Source organism: Odontomachus brunneus, unplaced genomic scaffold (assembly GCF_010583005.1).
Source record: "Odontomachus brunneus isolate Ranch 3 - 2012 unplaced genomic scaffold, Obru_v1 Obru_scaffold_009, whole genome shotgun sequence".
NCBI classification, from domain to species: Eukaryota; Metazoa; Arthropoda; class Insecta; order Hymenoptera; family Formicidae; genus Odontomachus; species Odontomachus brunneus.
This window is the reverse complement of record NW_022639459.1, coordinates 86,534-103,868: the sequence shown is the minus strand read 5'-3', so window position 1 is coordinate 103,868 and position 17,335 is coordinate 86,534. Positions and strand designations below refer to the sequence as shown.

The window sequence follows — 17,335 nt, the reverse complement described above, 5'->3', positions numbered from 1 at the left end:
TCTCTCTCTCTCTCTCTCTCTCTCTCTCTCTCTCTCTCTCTCCTTCTCTCTCCGAATGGTGCAGCTCGGAAGGATATAGGAAACGCACGGAAAATCTCTGTGCTCGATTCCAGACGCCCGATGTATGATCTTCGTGCAATGAGCGTAGCGTATTAAATGAATCGTTCGAGTCTTCAATTTGAACCTTCGAAAGCTGCACTTCGTGCACAAAAGTACACACAGCATTCAAGTGAATGTTACTCGTCACGATTATTTCGTAAGTTTATATTCGCAAATCTGTCATATAAGTTCAAGCCCTAAACATTAACCCGTAACAGGTACCATGGGATCCCAGGGACCCCAACTAATTTTATTTTTATGATAATTCCTAAACTATTCACTATATGGCGCTAATATCTTCAGTACTTTTCGAGTAACAGTTTTCAGTGTGACAGAAGAAAAGATCATCGTCATTTGTAAGTAGCTGTGAATTATATGTATTTGTTTGTCGTCTGGGGTCACAGTGACCCCATGGTATCGTTAACGTTACTTTTATGAAAATAATTTTCTTAATCTTCAGCTCAATATGACTCATTTTTCACGCAAAAGAGTAAAAGCTCTTGCCTTTCAGTTAGTAGAACCTAAACTTAAGTAACGTCTTACAACTCAATATATTCATAAGCCATTGCGTTTAAATAATTTCATCTATTTTAAAAATTGAAGAAACTGAAAGATCTAAAATTATTTTTCCATCCAGAGTAAAATGTAATAAATGTCCTAGAAGTAAAGATATGAAGTCCAAAGAAGCATACAGGTACCTGTATGTTAAATGCAATGAACCAGTATGCACCAAATGTGCAAGCACTATCTGTAACGATTGCATCTAAAAACCCTCTAAGATTTTAATATTGTATTTAATTTAACAATACTTGTTTATATTTTTTATATAATCTATAATTTGTAGACTTAGATCAAAAAACATAAATTTTTTTTTCCAATTATTTGTCTTTCATTGTATTTTATTTCGACGCTGTCCACATTGTATTTATTTTATATTCAGTTTATATTTTTTTTTTACTTTACTAAAAAACTGAGGCTATTATTATAAATGTCTAGTTATAATATAATACTAGTAAATTATTATTTTCGAACTATAAAATGTCTTTCTACCTTTTATTATCATGTTAAAAATGGCAAAAATTTATTGGGTCCGCCGGACTCCATGGTACTCATAGTTTGATTAAAAATGGTTAGGCTAGGCATGGTACCTGTTACGGGTTAAATCTATTAAAAATGCATTTTAACTTTTGTATATATATAAGAGTGTGACATTTTAATAAAAAAATATTAAATTAAAACAAAAATTCGGTTTGCTTGCTGTAAAGAGTAGAAGCAACTTTTTCCTCGATAAAACAATGTAAAACTCTTTTTTGAGTGCAATAATGCTTTGAGAAAAAATTAAAAATTAATTTGTGAGATATAGTTCATTTTTGTAAAAATAAATTTTATATCTCATAAATAGATGTTCCAATATTTTTATGCTCAGTGTAAGCTTTACTAAAATATGTAATACGTATATTTAAAAAAAATTATTCTTTGTTTTGAAAAAATAATCATTATTTTATAAATATCACTATTAAAAGAAAAGTAAGTTGGGTAATCGTTTTTCTTAGCAGCAAATGTGTAGATATATATTGAGAAAGATACTTGAAATACTTATTTGTCAGATATAAAATATATTTCCGCGAAATAAAATTTATTTATCTACGAAATAAATTTTTAAATACTTCTTTTTGAGTGTAATTTTCCATCAGCGCGTGTTTTGCAAAAATTACCGGCAACAGAGATTTGTATTACTTATCGCGGAGCGCTAAGAACAATATAATTACAATCGCCCACTTTCCAGAGGGACCAACGGGAGAAGTGAAATTTTGTCGAGCGACGCGGTCAGCGAATGAACGCTCGAATTCTAGATCAGCAGATATCCTGCCCGCTAACTTGGCTATCAATTTCTGTCGCGATCGATGTACGTGCCTGTATGCAACTATGCAGCCTCGAGGAGACTTCAAGATTGCGAGGAGTGTGTGAGTCGCGCGTACGTACGTGTGCATGCACGCGTATGCGCGCGGATGCATACTTGATCAACTTAAGCAACGTTCACACGAGGCCGCGTCGCAGATGCCGAAGTGTAATAATAATGATAATAATAATATACACGTCGCGACGCGTTTATTTATTGTTGGCGGATCGCTTGGAGATCGTGAATCGCACATATGCGAACGCGCGCGTAAATAAAAGCAAAGTTTGCGATATCCTTGAAAAAAAAAGTCACCTTACATAGAGCACTTTCGCACACGGCCGCGGAAATCCGCGCTGGAACGCGCACAAACGTCTCTCGGAGGCGCTGTCGCGACTTCGGAGCACGCGACTCGCACCCACACGCGCGCGCACGCATAGGAGATATCCTCGAAAGTCGTGTGTACTTTCTCTGAAAGCCGCGTGCGTATTAGAGATCAAATTGTAAATACCGGCGCGTTTTCGTGCCGATATCGAGGCACCACTCTCTTTCCTTCCGTTTCGCCCGTTGAGTCGCACGCGACCGCCTAAATTGGAGCCAGATGAATTCTCGCGCAGGGAATTGCTGGGAGTAATCGCGTGAAAACAAATCGCAGATGGAATATGCGCGCAGCGTGTGCCCCGGGGAAATTTTCATTCGAGTTATTTCTCATCGTCGGGGGACAGATACGTGCTCGTATCGAGCGATCAATTTCGCCGCGGAGAAGTCGATTCGCGCGGATCCACAGGCTGTGGAATCCGTAGAGAAAGCGCACGCGCGCGACTCACGATACACCCCATATACACATTCCCGCCGAATCGCGTATCCTCGCGAGATCGCGGTTCTCGTGCGGCGCGAGAGGGGCGTCCACGAGGAGAAGCGCGGGGGCAGGAGAGGTAGGGGGGCGGAGAAGGGTTCACATAGTGACGCTCAAACGCACACACATGCGCGCGCACGCGGTGTGTATATGCGAGCAGTCCGCGCGCGACTCCGCAAGCGTTGCGAGAGAGGATAAAAAGAAGGGAAAAGAAAAAGAGAGGAGCACCCACGGCAATGCGGTGGCACAGCTCCTTTCTTTCTCTCTCTCTCTCTCTCCTTCCTCTTCTTCTTCTTGTTTTATTATTTATTTTTGCCGTTTTTGCATACCTGTCCCGGGGGTCGATCCACGTAGTTTTCCGAGTGTTGTGATCGATGAAGTACACCTTCCCGTCAAAGTCCTGGGCGACGTCCCACCCTTCCGGAAGCGGTATCTCCCCATTCCGTCTTCTTGGCATATTTCACTGCGCTCTAGATCCATCCAAAACCTCTCTCTCTATCTCCGTGCGGTCGACGGGTGCATATTTGTGCGCGCGAGCGCACGCTCCTCGGGCCGCATACACACGCGCGTCTCGTCTCGGCCAACGTGAGAACTGGAGAGAAGGAGATGGTGAGTAAAGTGAGTAGGCGAATGAGCGAGTGAGTGAGCGAGCGAGCAAGCGAGCGAGCGAATGTTTGTTGTGTGGAGCGAGTAGTATAGTGAGTAGAGTGATAGTGAGTAGTGAGCAATGAGTGAGTGAATGAAAGAGAGAGAGAGAAAGAGAGAGAGAGAGAGAGAGAGAAGGAGGGGGAGAAGAGGGAACGAGAGACAAGATAAAGAGGACAGACAGCCGGAGGGATAGAGGTTGACGGATGAGAAGGGTGAGCGGAGGTGAGCGAGACGGCGAGTAGCAGCGATTCGCGGTGGAACGACGAGGACAACGTATTGCACACACGGACGCGGCGCGCCACCAAAGGCATGTATACACATATGATATGCGGTATGCGGTGTGTGCGCGCACTTTTTTCTTTCTCTCTCTCTCCCTCCCTCTCCCAACCTCTCTCTCTCTCTCTCTTTCTCTCTCGCTCACTCACTATAGCACGTTATTCCGCCATCATGAATACCTCATTATCATGAGCAGAGTGACGTCAGAGTCCCCGCCTTTAGATTCCTCTCGAGCGGAATTCCACCGTTAACGTAACCGGGCGTCGAGGAGAGCAGCCAGCCAGAGGCGGCGGCGGCGGCGGCGGCGAGCAGCGGCAGTGACGGCGGTGGCGACAGCGGTAGTGTCGTGGTGTTGCGCTCGCACGGGTGCATCGATCGGGTGCACGCCGCGTATCATCACCACCAGCAGCACCTCACGCACCCCTCCTCCTCTTCCTCCTCCTCCTCCTGCTCTTCGTTGCCTTCTTTCGTTTGACACTCGCGCACACGAATTCCTCTCCTTCTCTCCCTTTCTCCAAACCGAAAAACCCGGGCTTTACGTACGACGGCACGATCTCGCGCTCGTTTCGTTCCAGTGACTCTCCCTCGCGCGCACCACGGAAAAATAAAGAAAGAAAAGGGGGGAAAAACGAACGGGGACAACACACCTCCTCTCTCGAGAGATATATATTATATATATATATATATATATATATATACACCCCTCGCCCACCGTGCACTTTTGTATTTACTCCTCTGCCCGGTTCCGAGGAGAACTCGTCGGCACAGCTCGTGGTCGTAGCTCACCTTCCGGGATACGTCGCTCCTCGGGACGTCGTACCTGCCGAGACCCAGCGTACGCACTGCGCGCGCTCACGAGCTCGACTATTGGCGCACACCGCATCTGCCTGTATCCTTCGTGCTATCGTTCGACAATCGCAGCGAGAGACCGGCAGAGAGATTCTCTCGGCGAACTTCAGTACGGCCGCTCGCGACTGTTTGCGACTCGTGCTCTCTCGCGCGCGCGCGACCTGCGTTGAACGTCGCTCCGTCGCGATCTCCCTGCTCGCGCGCCGAACGCTACAGCGACGTCGTGTCTCTCGTGGCAGCCGCGGCAGCGGTGGCAGCGGTGGTGGTAGCGGCGGCGGCGGAGGCGGCGGCGGCAACGGCGGCGATGGAGGCAGGACGGCGGCGATGGCCCGCGACCCGTTTCGTGCGACGTGCGCTATCGCCGGCTCCGTGCGCGGCCGGAGCACGTTTCACCGTGTTCCCTTTTCCTCGTTGCATTAGCCGCGCGGCGCTTTAATGCTAATGCCGAGCAGCGGATCTTGACGTTTTTCGCACGCAGGCAGGCAGGCAGGCGAGCTGTGGCAGCCAGGAATGTGGGAACTCGAGAACTTTTCTCCCACCACCTTTCGGCGGCTTCTGCCCGAGTTTGAACCCAACGACAAGTGCGAGAAGAGTCTGTTGCTCTGTTTCTCGCTCTATAACTCTTTTTCTCCCTCTCTTTCTCTCTCACTTACGCGTACTCGACCAACTTCACGCGATCAACGACAATTACCACTACACGTCTCGACGACGCGGTCGCTACTCTCGATATGTCAAAGAGGACGACGATGCCAGTAACTGTCCCACAATTTTCAAACTCCCGCGGTGACTCCCACGAACCCGGACGACTCTATCCGAAAATTACCTGCGCTGTCGCGCGCGATTTCACTGGCTAACGTGTGCGCCAGCCTTCACGCGGGTAAACGCGGACGATTTTCTCGTTGCCGACGATACTACTACCTCAACTACAAGCATGCCGAGTGTTTGAGACATGCTACTGGACGTTCGTGCAGTGTGCTCGTCGGGCAATACTTCCTTCTCATTCTCTCTTCCTTTCTCTCTCTTTTTCTCTCTCTCGCGCGCGCTATTTCCCTCTCTCGCTCCTTCGATCACGCTCCATCTCTCCTCTTCTGCCTTCCCACCACAACGCGCGTACCATCGGAACGTCTCTACCTCCCTCTACCGTGACCCGCGATGCGACATCTTTGTTTGACTTACGTCATCTGTCTCCATCTCAACACACCATCCGTCGTCGTCACTCCCGCAACCTCGGTTGTCTTCGCTTTCCGTCGCACTCGCTCTATCGCGCGCCTTCTTCCCCCCGCCACTGCCGCTAAACTCCACATTCTCTGACCGCTGTGCACGACAGCGAAGGAATAGACGAACACATTGCCCTTTCGACCGCTTCGCATATTTGCCGCTACTCCCTCGAACGGCGCCACTGTACGACTCGCAGCACAAGGCAGGTGCAGAACGTCCCAAGTGTTTTGAGCAGGAACACGGTAAAGAAGGGTATCGGGATACGTTGCATGGGATATAATCGAAAAATCGAAGATCGCAGAAGCCTGCGAGTAGTTCGTTTTATCTGTTTGGCCAACCAGCCCGTGACCTTCGCTATCGCGATCGTTGCTCTTGTATCTCACGTACAGAGAAATTTATTCGACGGGCTCGTATTCTCCTCATTTAAATACCACTTGCTAAATGCTGCTTCATATGCAAGGTAACGAATGCGAATAGGCGCCAATGTCGTTATCATTAAGCGTTTGTTGAGATCGTTAGATCCACTTTTAGCCGAGCGAGCTGAAATTTCAGGTACGCGGATGAATGACAAAACGTTAGAACGACGAGCCACACGAAAGTTTGACAAATATCGGGAAATTATCTCGGAAGAATTAACATCTTCTGCACGACTGTGTTTTGTAATCTGGTTCTCGAGGCCTTCTACTCTCTCCAAGTGTTCAAGATAAAAAAACGACATACTCTAGAGTAATGTATGTGTTTAATTTGTGCGCCTTCTTTCCCTTCTCTTTTTCTTTAATACTCCACATATACACCTACTTTAAATTCAACGAGTGAGAAAGTGCAGGCAGACAGAGCAGTCCTTTCGCATACGCAATCAGTTTCTCTGAGGGGATGTTCTGGTTTAGATAGCCGAAAAAATAAGTTCCCACGAATTTTTTTTCTCAAGAGAGGAAGTAATAAAGAAATCAATATAAGGTATTTTGACCATATCACATTGTTTTAAATATAAATAATTATTTTTTATTTTAAAAAATTTGAAATTTCGTAAATATTTCAAATATTTTGTGCTGAACTTTCTTGTTCCATTCATTTGAGATTATTACACAAACTTTAATGTTGTCCAGTAGTTAGAAGCGTCCAGTGACACTACATTCAGTACAAAAAACCTAAATGGAATTTCAATTTCATTTTTAAATAATTTGTTTTTACTTAAAACAATGATAAATAGAGTATGGTCAAAGCCCTATATTAATATCTTCATTCATTTTTTTGAAAAAAATTCGCAAAAATTTCCTATTTTTCGGCTATCTAAACTAAAATTTTCTCTTAAAATTTCTGGATATTTGTTACGACCATGTTGGATGATAACTTCAGAAGCGAGAAATGACACTGAAATGCACGCCATTTTCAAATAAAAAAATATTTGAATGAAAGAACATTTTAGATCCCAAACAATACAAATCTCCAAGGGCCGTCTTGGAGATGCTTGAGAACGTACTTAGGACGTAGGGACATCTTTAGAACGTCTGGAACGACTTCTTTTGGAAGTCTGTGCTATACAAGATTTGTTTGAGCATACTTGTAAAATGTTTAGCAAATTATCTTTTTCCCTTGACATAAATAGCCATAAAATTAACTGAAAGAAAAAAACGTGAAAAAAGATAGATTGAAGATGAAATTTGCATATCACATTAATTTCACGGCTATTTATAGATTTTCAAGAAAAAAGAATAATTTTCGAATCATTTTACAAGTATATTCCCAAATAATCTTTGATATAAATATTTTTTTATTTGAAAGTAACAATTTTAGGCATGTGTTTCTCGCCTCTGACATCATAAATTAAAATTCCGCAGTGAATTACGTCATAAAGTGTCTACTCGTTTGTGAAACAGTTTGAATATTTTCTTTTCAATATATTTCAAAATGCATGCAATATCCAATGAGCGAATCTATCATGTGAGAATTAAGCCCGATTTATGATGACTTACGCCATAAAAAATTGACCAATCATAGTTGATTATTCTTCTATAATTCAACTATGATTGGTCAATTTTTTACGGTTCCGGGATAATTTAACGAATTACAGCCATCATAAACTGGCCTTTACTCAACAACGAATTCCCCCATTGGACAACAGTTACACCTCTCATTTAGCATTCAATGAACCTGTGGACCTGATTGGTGCATATTTTGAGATTTGTTTCAGATCTTAAAGTACAAACCAATCAAGTTCAAAACTGATTGAGGTTAGTGAACGTGTAGTACACTAAATATATCCCATCGGGTCTGTTTTCTGTTCTGGTCCTTATTCTTGAAATAGTTGCATATACATAAGTTTTACTGCGCAGTTTAATCATACCATAAAATAGCTGCACAATGAAAATTACGCGTACGCAAAAATTTCAAGAATATGGGCCCTGCACTGCTGAACTGGTGCAATAAATTAGAGCGAGAAAAAAATATACGGTTTGTTCTTTCGCTCTGCGCTGCTGCGCTGGTGCAATAAGTTAGAATATGACAAATATATATTTGTCTCACTCTAACTTGTTGCACCAGTGCAGCAGTGCAGAGCGAAAGAACAGACCATATATTTTTTCTCGCTCTAACTTATTGCACCAGTTCAGCAGCACTGGGATTCTATAACTCGTTATTGGAGTTAACGAAACTGTCGTTAACTCCAATAACGAGTTACAGAATCCCAGCATAGTGCAGGAACGCAGTGCTGCGAATTCGGGTAACTTTTGGTGCGTTCGCTTTGGGCACTTTGCGCCGTAAGCGTCATTCTATCTTTTTCCCGCAGGTAATGAGTGATAAAGATAGAATGACGCTTACGGAGGATTCACACAGCATTCGATGTCCGATGTACAACATTCGATATCCAATAGGAGAACAGCTTTCTAATAGGGAATTCAATTCTCTATTGGAAAGCTGTTCTCTTATTGGATATCAGACGTCGGACATCGGACGCGGTGTGAATTCTCCATTAAACACGTAAACGCCTAAAGCGAACGCACCAAAAGTTACCCGCTCGCAGCACTGCAGGAACGAAAAATAAGGGCTTCCACAACACAAATTTCTGTAGCCGTAACGTAATGGCTCCTGCACACAGGACGCGGTAATGCTTGTCGCGCGGCGGAAGTCCGCGCGACAGCCAATCAATATGTTGTTTTTCCGTAAAAGCTAGAAGGTTATTACGGAAAGCAGCATGGCTGTCGTGCGAACTTCCGCCGCGCGGCAAACATTACCGCGTCCTGTGTGCAGGAGCCATAAATGTACCGTAAGAATTGACCAATTACGATCGAGTATTCATCAAAATGGCGACCTATGATTAAAGAATTCTCAACGTGATTGGTCAATTTTTACGGTACGTCTTACGTTACTGTTATGTCAAGTTGTGTGTGGAGGCCCTAAACCTATCGTGTATTGTCGGTTTTATGATGAAAAAAGGTTTAACCTAACCTAACTTTATTCATCTAACTTAATATTTTCAAAGTACAACGTAGAATAGTTCAATTTCTTCTTGGTTATTATGGATGTAAATAATTCCATATTCCTGCAAAAACAGGTGAAGGATAATTCGGAAGACCTGCAGAACGAACTTCGTGATATGAAAAATTGGGAGAAGTTGATGAAAGAACAGGAACAATACCTATTAAGCAAATTAAACAAGGAGAAGGTATGTTTAAAATGGGAAATTAAGAAATAAAGATTGATATGTTGAGAAGTAAATTTAAAATTTTATCATTGAAATACACTATTGTAAAATGTTTGAATTTTTAGACAATTTTTCAATAGAGCAATAAAACTTTGCAATGAAGCAGAAGAATCAATATCAAGATTATATATTAACTCAAGAATTTGATTAAGTTAAATTTAAACATGTAGAATTGAAGGTTGTTTTTAAGTTAAAAGTAATAGCGATATTGACATTAACTATTATTAATCTACTTTAGGCCTGTTCCATTTAGCTGCACTGGTGCAATAAGTTAGAGTGAAATAAATATATATATATATATTATTGAAATATATGAAATATATTTTATTTCATTTTAATTTATTGTATCAGTATAGCAGTGCAGCAGAAAAGAACAAATCACTTATATTTATTTCACACATACATACCATATATATATATTAGATATATTCATGTACAAATAATATTTATTTTACAAATGTTGTATATTGTAAATATTAACTACTACAATATTTTATAATTAGCTAAATTATAAAAATATATATTTAGATAATCATATATATATTTTTGTTTACAGCAATTACCTCCTATCAGAAATAGCAGTAAGAAAAAACCTGCAACAAGAGAAAGCAAAAATACTGAAAATTCCAAAAGAATGAAGTCACACGATCATACAGCATGGGAAAAGTTTGATGCTGTAAGTTGAGTTGTACATATTGAATATTGTATAAGTTTATAGCTTAATGTTATTAAGAACATTTTATAATAAATTAATGTTATACGTTGTAACAAAGGACAAAGCTTGTGATGACTTAGAAGAAGAAAAAGAGTCTGATGATTTGTCTAATGAATTCTTATCTGAAGACCGGATACAACAAAATCACAAGGAAGCGATAGAGTATAAGGAGGAAGGCAATCATTTTGTGCGACAGAAAAAATGGGACAAAGCAATCGCTTCGTACAGTAAAGCGATCAAACTTTTTCCTTACGATGCTATCTTCTTTGCAAATCGTGCTCTCTGTTTTTTAAAGCAGGATAAGTAAGTTTTGTAGAGTATAATAAATCATTAATGATAGTTATATTTAATATATATGAAATTATGACTCTGCAATGTATTACAGCTTGTACTCTGCAGAAGCAGATTGTTCATCTTCGATACAAATAGATGATACTTACGTGAAAGCTTATCATAGGCGAGCAACAGCTAGGATGGGATTAAAACATTACAAAGAAGCAAAACTGGACATAGAGAAAGTCTTGACGTTAGCACCTTCTAACAAGGAAGCAAAAGCGTTGCTTAGTGAAATTAACAAACGACTTAAAAATTTTAAGGTATATATTTTACAAAATAAGCAACAAAAAATTATTGACTGATATCACGAGAAGTTATTAAGATAAAATGTGTTAGAGCAAAGTTGGTTAGTTCCAAAGGAGCAGTTGATGATGATATTACTGTCATCTTGACATATTCTTTTAAGATTAACCATAGTTTTTAAGTGAAATTATATAGTTTTTTATAAATTGGTTATACTATTATATGTTTTCCTTGGAACTGAACAACTTCGATTTAAAATATTTTTTACATCTGATGTATTTTTCGCGATATCAATTAGTAACATTTTACTTAATCTAGCTTGAACTAAAATAGATATTTACATATAGTTTTTACTTTTTAGCCAGTCATTACATCTGAAGAAGATATAGCTAATGACATTTCAGTAGAGAAAAAAATTGCTGAAAAGAAGTTGGATGATGTGGAATCAAACAAGAAAATAATTGATATCAAAGAAGATAATAACGAGAATAGCTTAAATATAAAATCTACTGCAAAGCCAACAAATATAATAAAACAAACGAAAAATTTAAATATTCCAGACTGGCTACCAGAAAAGGATAATGTTAAAATTGTAGAACCTGTTGAAAAACCACCCCATTTACGTTCAAAGGTAATTTAAAACTTTGATATACTTTGTGCTATTTGAATAACAAAATATAGTTACATTGTTTTTCTAATTAGGAGCCATTTAGGAGAATTCCTGTACAAGAAGCTGATTTAACTAAACCTTTTAAAGAGGAAATTAAAACGTCGTGTTATAAAATTAAAGACCTAGAATTCAATACATCTTCTGATAATATCACAGAGGTCAATGAAAGTGTTACAAAAACTAAATCTGCAGTGGAAGAAAACTTCACTAAAATTTGCACAGAAATACCTCCTGTTCCAAAAACTGCAGTGCACTTTATCATAAGCTGGAGAAAATATACCTCGTCCGATTTTCGATATAAATATTTAAAAGTAAGTAATACTATAATAATTTATGCATAAGGCATAAACTATATATTGATAAACTTGTGATAAAAAATATATTGATAAAATTGAGATAAAAAATGTCTCTTTCAGCAATTGCCACCAGGCAGCTTACCAAAGATATTTAAAGAATCATTGGAAAGCAATATTTTTAGTGATATATTAGCAACCCTTAAGACAGAATTTATAAACAGGAAGGAATCTATATTTTCATATCTAAAGGATCTTAGTGATGTTAGAAGATTTAGAGCACTCATTATGTTTATAAGTAATTCCGAAAAGCAAGGTAAAATATTTTTATTTATATTTAAAGCAAGGTAAAGTATTTTTATTTATTTACCTTTTTTTAATTTATATATATATATATATATATATATATATATATATAATTACAAATAAAAAATAAAATAAAATCTAAAATATTTTCAGACTTGAAACTTATGTTCTCATATTGTAAAATATCGGAAAAGATATCCGAGAAAGAACTTATGGAGATACAGAATAGATACGAAATTTAACAAGGTATGCTGTGAATGAGAATCATAAATTTTTACAATTTAAGTAATAATAAAATTGTTTAATATTAATAATAACAAAATAATTTTGAAAAAACAATAGTTCAGTGTTGTGGTAAATGTTGATTATATTATAAACTACAGAAAAGTGAACAATTCATTTATTAAAATGAATAAATATTGCTTCGACGTGTATAAACAGCTCTATTGAGATTATATAAGGATTTTAAATATACCAATTCAGATAACATGAAAAGAATTGGATGTTATACAAATGTTTAAAAGTTTAATTTTTATGTTCAAAAATTTCAACAAATAATATGTACAACAAATATTTGAATGCTAAATATATCTATACACACACACACACAATGTCTGTATAACATAAATATATTTTGCATGTAAAATATTCTTTACACGTGAAATTTTCTTTTAAGAAACGCAAAAAGTATTTACATCCTAACATGTAGCTACTGACTACATGTTATAAATGACATATTATAAATGACCGTTTAGTAGTCGTTGAATTTTCTGGTCGTTTTTGATAATTTGCGATTTTACCTGGCATATTTTATCTAATTGAGTTTTCATATTACTATCGATTTCCTTTAATGTTTCTTTCATAGGCTCTATCATTTCTTCCGTTTCTCTAAAACAAAAATTAAGATAAATTGTGGAGGCTACTTATTTCAAGTTTATAATATATATTATGCTTACGTACTTTTGTTCTCTTTCTAGTTCGTCGCTCAGCTGACGATATTGGCTTTTCCAATCTGATAATTCTTTTTCCATCATTTCTACATCTTCCTAAAATCAAATATAATTTCATAAGTATTGTTGATTAATTTGTAATACGTAATTGTGTAATATTTTTATGACTGCAACAGTTTTAAATATATTACTTGTACGTAATCTAAAAGTTTCCCTAGAGGATTTGTTGTACGCGTTAGCGTCTGTATAGTCCCCCTTAATTTGTCAACTTCCCTGGCCGCGGCTTCTCGATCACGTTTTGAGCCTGATTCCCAAGCCTGTGTTCAAATATACGCACTTAATAACAGAACTTATGCTGCAATTCTTATGCTGCAATTCTAAATAAAATCGTAAAACTCGTAACTTGTTCTCGTAAGACTCATAAGAACGTGTGAATAGATCTGCAATTCTATGCGGACTGTATGTCATACGATAACTGGTAAATATCTACGATTTCTCGAAAATCTTACGACTAACTAGAAGTTGTCAATAAAATTACGATTTGTGAATTTTACCAACATTACGATTGATTCGTAAGTTACAACTTTACGATTTTACGATTTACTCGTATATTTGTTTAGAATTGCAACACTAAAATACTTGTCAAGATATAGCAAGAATCGTTGCAGAATTATTGATATAATGGAAAAGAATTATCGCATAAAAAACATTTTTTCTTACGATATCCACTTTTTTCGGTATTACGTCAACATTGTCGGTATTGACTAACTCCCTCTGAGTCTCTAAGATTTGCGCCACGAGATGTCCGTGTTCCTGCATCAATTGATTGTCTATTTTGTAGTCTCCATTCTCCAGGAAATCACCGTTACTTCCCTTGGTCTCCATCACCACCATATCTTCAGCGTCATCATCGTCGTCTTTCAGGTCGGAACTTTCTACGATGACGCTGATATTACCCAGTGGTGTTCTGTGCATAATTTTATTTTAGTGTTTTCAACGAAATAACACCTCTCACAATTATATCATCGTCTTACTGTATCTCCTCGTTGACGATCAATTCTGCTTTCGCCCTCATCCTAGGTGCCGCCGGCCTGGCGCTGATAGGTCTCGCGCTGGGCGGTCTTAGAGAAGTTTTAGGCCTCGTATTCAATTGTTGCAACACGCTGGAATAAATATCAAGTTAAATATCCATCATTGCTGATGTTATTAGCAATATAGACTCGAATGTTACGTCGTTTCAGTGGTTTCAACTTGAGATCCCACGAGTTCTGATGTCGATTGATCGTTTTTCTCAGCACTTTGCTGCGAAACTTTGTCCTCTTCTGATATCCCATTTTCCTTATTTTCATTGATATGGTTGTTCGTCGGTGATTTATCTTCCTCTTCGTGGAGAGACTCGGCAGGCAAATTTCCCACTTTCTCCCGCGAACCGCTTGCCTGTGCCGAGTGTCTTATTCTGCTCGAAGAACTTCTATGTAGCGTCTGCTCTTCTGTCGATTCGGCCGCAACCACTGATGCTGTGACATTCTGCTTCGATTTGGCGGACGAGGAAGATTTCCTCCTTTGCGCTGAAGCGGAAACTTTTCGTTCAACCGGCTAAATACAAGTAAATTTTTTCATTATTTATCGCACACATATATAATGCTCGAAATAATATATCTGGAAGATGAATCAAGAATTTGTTTTTTGTCCTCAGATTTTGCAACTACGTAGAAACGATTTTGTTACAATCCCTCTCTTACTTCTTACCTCAGCCACTGGAATATCTATTGCGTCAACATTCTTCGAGTTGCTCTCCTTCGTTTCTCTCGACACTTTTTCATCAGTCTTGTCGTTGATGCGTTTTGCTCCACCCGATGCTACTTTCCCCGTACTGGAAGAAGATTTTTTCCTTTGCTCTGCCGAGATTTTGTCTTTCTCCGATGACTTTCTTGTTTGCGAGGACTGTCTTGCTGCATGTTTCTTCTGACTTTCCTCTTTAGTCGTGGATCTTAACTTTGATCCTGTTTTTGCTTTCTTCTCTAAGCTCTTCTTGTAATGCTCGATCGCCTCTGTACTGCTGACCTGATATAAATACGATAAAAGTGCTTCTCATTGATTCTCAAAAATACATGTATATACGCAACAAAATGTATTACTTTCTTGTCTAGAGCTTTCCCGATAGCTTGCAGTAATTCATTTGTCTTCGTTGGCTCTTGGCCGGAGATAATTTTACTGGCCCTGACTGTTAAATTTGCGGCCGAAATTAACTCTAAAACATGCACCATTATATTTACATACATGTGTACACATCCATGCATATACATTGTTGAATAATTACGTTCACAAATATACTCGTAGGTAAAGTGCATTAAATTGGAAAGTCTTCTACCGTTTTGCAAACTTAGTTATTAAACATTTAATTAAATATCGTCGTATAAGGGTGCCGAAACGACTTGGCTCTTCAGTTTAGCGTGCTTTAATTACACACTATTGTCCCTAAAAAGACTTTGAACATAAACAAAGCGATCAAGAAAAAATTTGAAAAAAAAATGATCACGAAAATTTTTCTTCCACAGTATTCTTTTTTTAAAATCATTCAAATTGTGCTCTAAACATTTCTCATATCATTAAAAATAAAAAAGATATATAGGTATTCTTTTTATGCACCCTCCTGTATATATACATCCTTTCCAATACTATATAATTTTATAATGAAAAAAACATGTTCAACTTAATAGCAAAATGTCAAACACTCACTGACAACATCAATGAGCTTTGTCAAGAAGGCAAGCTTTGCCTCCTTGTCCTTTATGTTATCAGAATTCAGCTCTTCTTCAGTAAATAATCCTTCCAAAAAACCCGTCTGAGCAATAATCTGAAATTTTTGTTCATGTAGAAAAAAGATGTCCCAAATTAAAAATTCTTAATTAAAATTAATTAAAAAATTAATTTATTAATTTAGCCAATTAAACACGCACATACATACATTAAAAAGTGCTAAATATGTATGATCAATACGTTACAGTCGATATAATGTCGTGGAGGAAGCGAAAGGGTGGTTTGCGGAGTAATTTCTCGGTTAACGGTGGTTTTTTAAAGTATTTCCCAAGCACATCTTGCGTCTTCTTTATCACTTCTGGTCGTACTTCGTCTGTCATCGTGACAGCTTCTTCATCTCTCCAACTGTCAACGTGTACGATTACTTTCGCGGTGATACTCAGAATTGCATGTCAATGTAATGTCAAGCGGTTGCTAGGCAATACGTGCATTCTGTACTATTACCCGCTCAATGAGTTCTTGAACCTGTGATTGGATCCTATTTCCTAAGTCTTGATCAACCTTGATCAAATTTGAAAATGTATGCCAATCATATACAGAGTGGAGAGAAAAACATCGGGATTCCTCCATATTTTTGAAAAATATCTTGAAAAAGTGTTTTTGGAAAAAGTATTTCAAACGAGAGATATAAGGTTTAAAGTGATAGATCTAATCATCAAATATTGGTTTGCTTCGAATGAAATAATACCAAGATCACATAAAATTATCTTAATTTTTTTTAATAGAATCTGATTTTCATGTAGCTCAAAGACTTTGAAAAGGTAGCATTTTACTTCTTTTTGTCATTTAATTTAAGAGATACTATTTCTTTATAAAAGAGGAAATATTTGCTTATAAGAGTATCGCCAAAATTTAGTTCTCGCTAATTGTAATTACTTTTGAAGTTCTTTTGAAGATAATGGTACCGTATTCTGGACGCGTATTTGAACGTCTTTCTGATTCTCAATCTAAAAAACGTTATACTCGTGGTCTGAAAGGTTTGTGCACCGATTTTTTGTAGATTGCGGAACGCGTCCCAATTTCAGAAGAGAGACAACCACTGCTTAACACGCCAGCGCCGCCACTTATTACGAAAGCAAGGGTACTATTCCGTATATGGTTATCGACAATTGTCGGATCGGTAGATGTCGTTGCGCAGCTTTTTTATACCATAGAAAAGCTGCGCAACGATGCCTACCGATTCGACAGTTGTCGGTAAGCGTGTACGGAATAGTACCCCAGAAGGATGGCATATACGATAGTCTTTAAAGCCCGTATCACACTAGCGATTGGCGATTGATGATTGACGATTGAAGATTAGATTTTGACGAATCAACGAGCTTCAATCTTGACTTGCTTGTTCCAACATCAAGTTCCAATCTTCAATCGTCAATCATCTATCGCCAATCGTTAGTGTGATTTGGCCTTTATAGGCAGCATAGGGCAATTAGCAATATAGGGTGCGTTCCGATATTTACTG

The 17,335-nt window shown here is 38.5% G+C and overlaps 3 protein-coding genes across 6 annotated transcripts in view; 1 reads left to right on the top strand and 2 right to left on the bottom strand.

Annotated features, from left to right (window-relative positions):
* Positions 1-5,620, bottom strand: part of LOC116840336 (protein kibra) — a 79,501-nt gene extending 73,881 nt beyond the window's left edge. The window contains exons 1-2 of one of the 3 annotated variants that reach the window (XM_032806931.1): positions 3,956-5,620; positions 3,182-3,444 (exon numbers count right to left, since the gene is read on the bottom strand). In XM_032806931.1, coding sequence (XP_032662822.1) covers positions 3,182-3,309 — 128 coding nt within the window. In that variant the 5' untranslated portion in view covers positions 3,310-3,444; positions 3,956-5,620. Of the gene's footprint in view, positions 1-3,181; positions 3,555-3,955 lie in introns of those variants that run through there. The other 2 variants (XM_032806933.1, XM_032806932.1) reach the window with 2 other exon arrangements.
* LOC116840339 (RNA polymerase II-associated protein 3) lies at positions 3,660-12,712 on the top strand. Of its 2 annotated transcripts, XM_032806937.1 has the most exons (9): positions 3,660-3,807; positions 9,394-9,504; positions 10,100-10,219; positions 10,317-10,561; positions 10,644-10,854; positions 11,199-11,468; positions 11,540-11,818; positions 11,924-12,116; positions 12,260-12,712. In XM_032806937.1, the coding sequence occupies exons 2-9, from the start codon at positions 9,436-9,438 to the stop codon at positions 12,346-12,348; spliced, it is 1,476 nt and encodes a 491-aa protein (XP_032662828.1). In that variant the 5' UTR covers positions 3,660-3,807; positions 9,394-9,435; the 3' UTR covers positions 12,349-12,712. The 2 variants fall into 2 exon arrangements, with proteins under 2 accessions (XP_032662828.1, XP_032662826.1); XM_032806935.1 differs by lacking the exon at positions 3,660-3,807 and having other exon boundaries at positions 9,282-9,504.
* Positions 12,713-12,724: 12 nt separating this feature from the next.
* Positions 12,725-17,016, bottom strand: LOC116840338 (TRAF3-interacting protein 1). Its single transcript, XM_032806934.1, has 11 exons — positions 16,753-17,016; positions 16,062-16,377; positions 15,796-15,913; positions 15,195-15,307; positions 14,806-15,120; positions 14,288-14,652; positions 14,091-14,219; positions 13,777-14,023; positions 13,248-13,373; positions 13,067-13,152; positions 12,725-12,994 (listed from the first exon to the last, which is right to left on the bottom strand). Exons 2-11 carry the CDS (start codon positions 16,194-16,196, stop codon positions 12,844-12,846), a joined length of 1,785 nt encoding a protein of 594 aa, XP_032662825.1. The 5' UTR covers positions 16,197-16,377; positions 16,753-17,016; the 3' UTR covers positions 12,725-12,843.
* Between the last annotated feature and the right edge of the window lie 319 nt (positions 17,017-17,335).

Coding starts and splice junctions, on each gene's coding strand:
- LOC116840339 (XM_032806935.1), top strand. CDS start 9,358: ATGGATGTAAATAATTCCATATTCCTGCAAAAACAGGTGAAGGATAAT. Junction 11,469..11,539: donor CACCCCATTTACGTTCAAAG/GTAATTTAAAAC, acceptor TTTTCTAATTAG/GAGCCATTTAGGAGAATTCC. Junction 12,117..12,259: donor AAGTAATTCCGAAAAGCAAG/GTAAAATATTTT, acceptor AAATATTTTCAG/ACTTGAAACTTATGTTCTCA.
- LOC116840338 (XM_032806934.1), bottom strand. CDS start 16,196: ATGACAGACGAAGTACGACCAGAAGTGATAAAGAAGACGCAAGATGTG. Junction 15,308..15,795: donor AAAGCTCATTGATGTTGTCA/GTGAGTGTTTGA, acceptor TGCATGTTTTAG/AGTTAATTTCGGCCGCAAAT. Junction 15,121..15,194: donor GGAAAGCTCTAGACAAGAAA/GTAATACATTTT, acceptor TATTTATATCAG/GTCAGCAGTACAGAGGCGAT.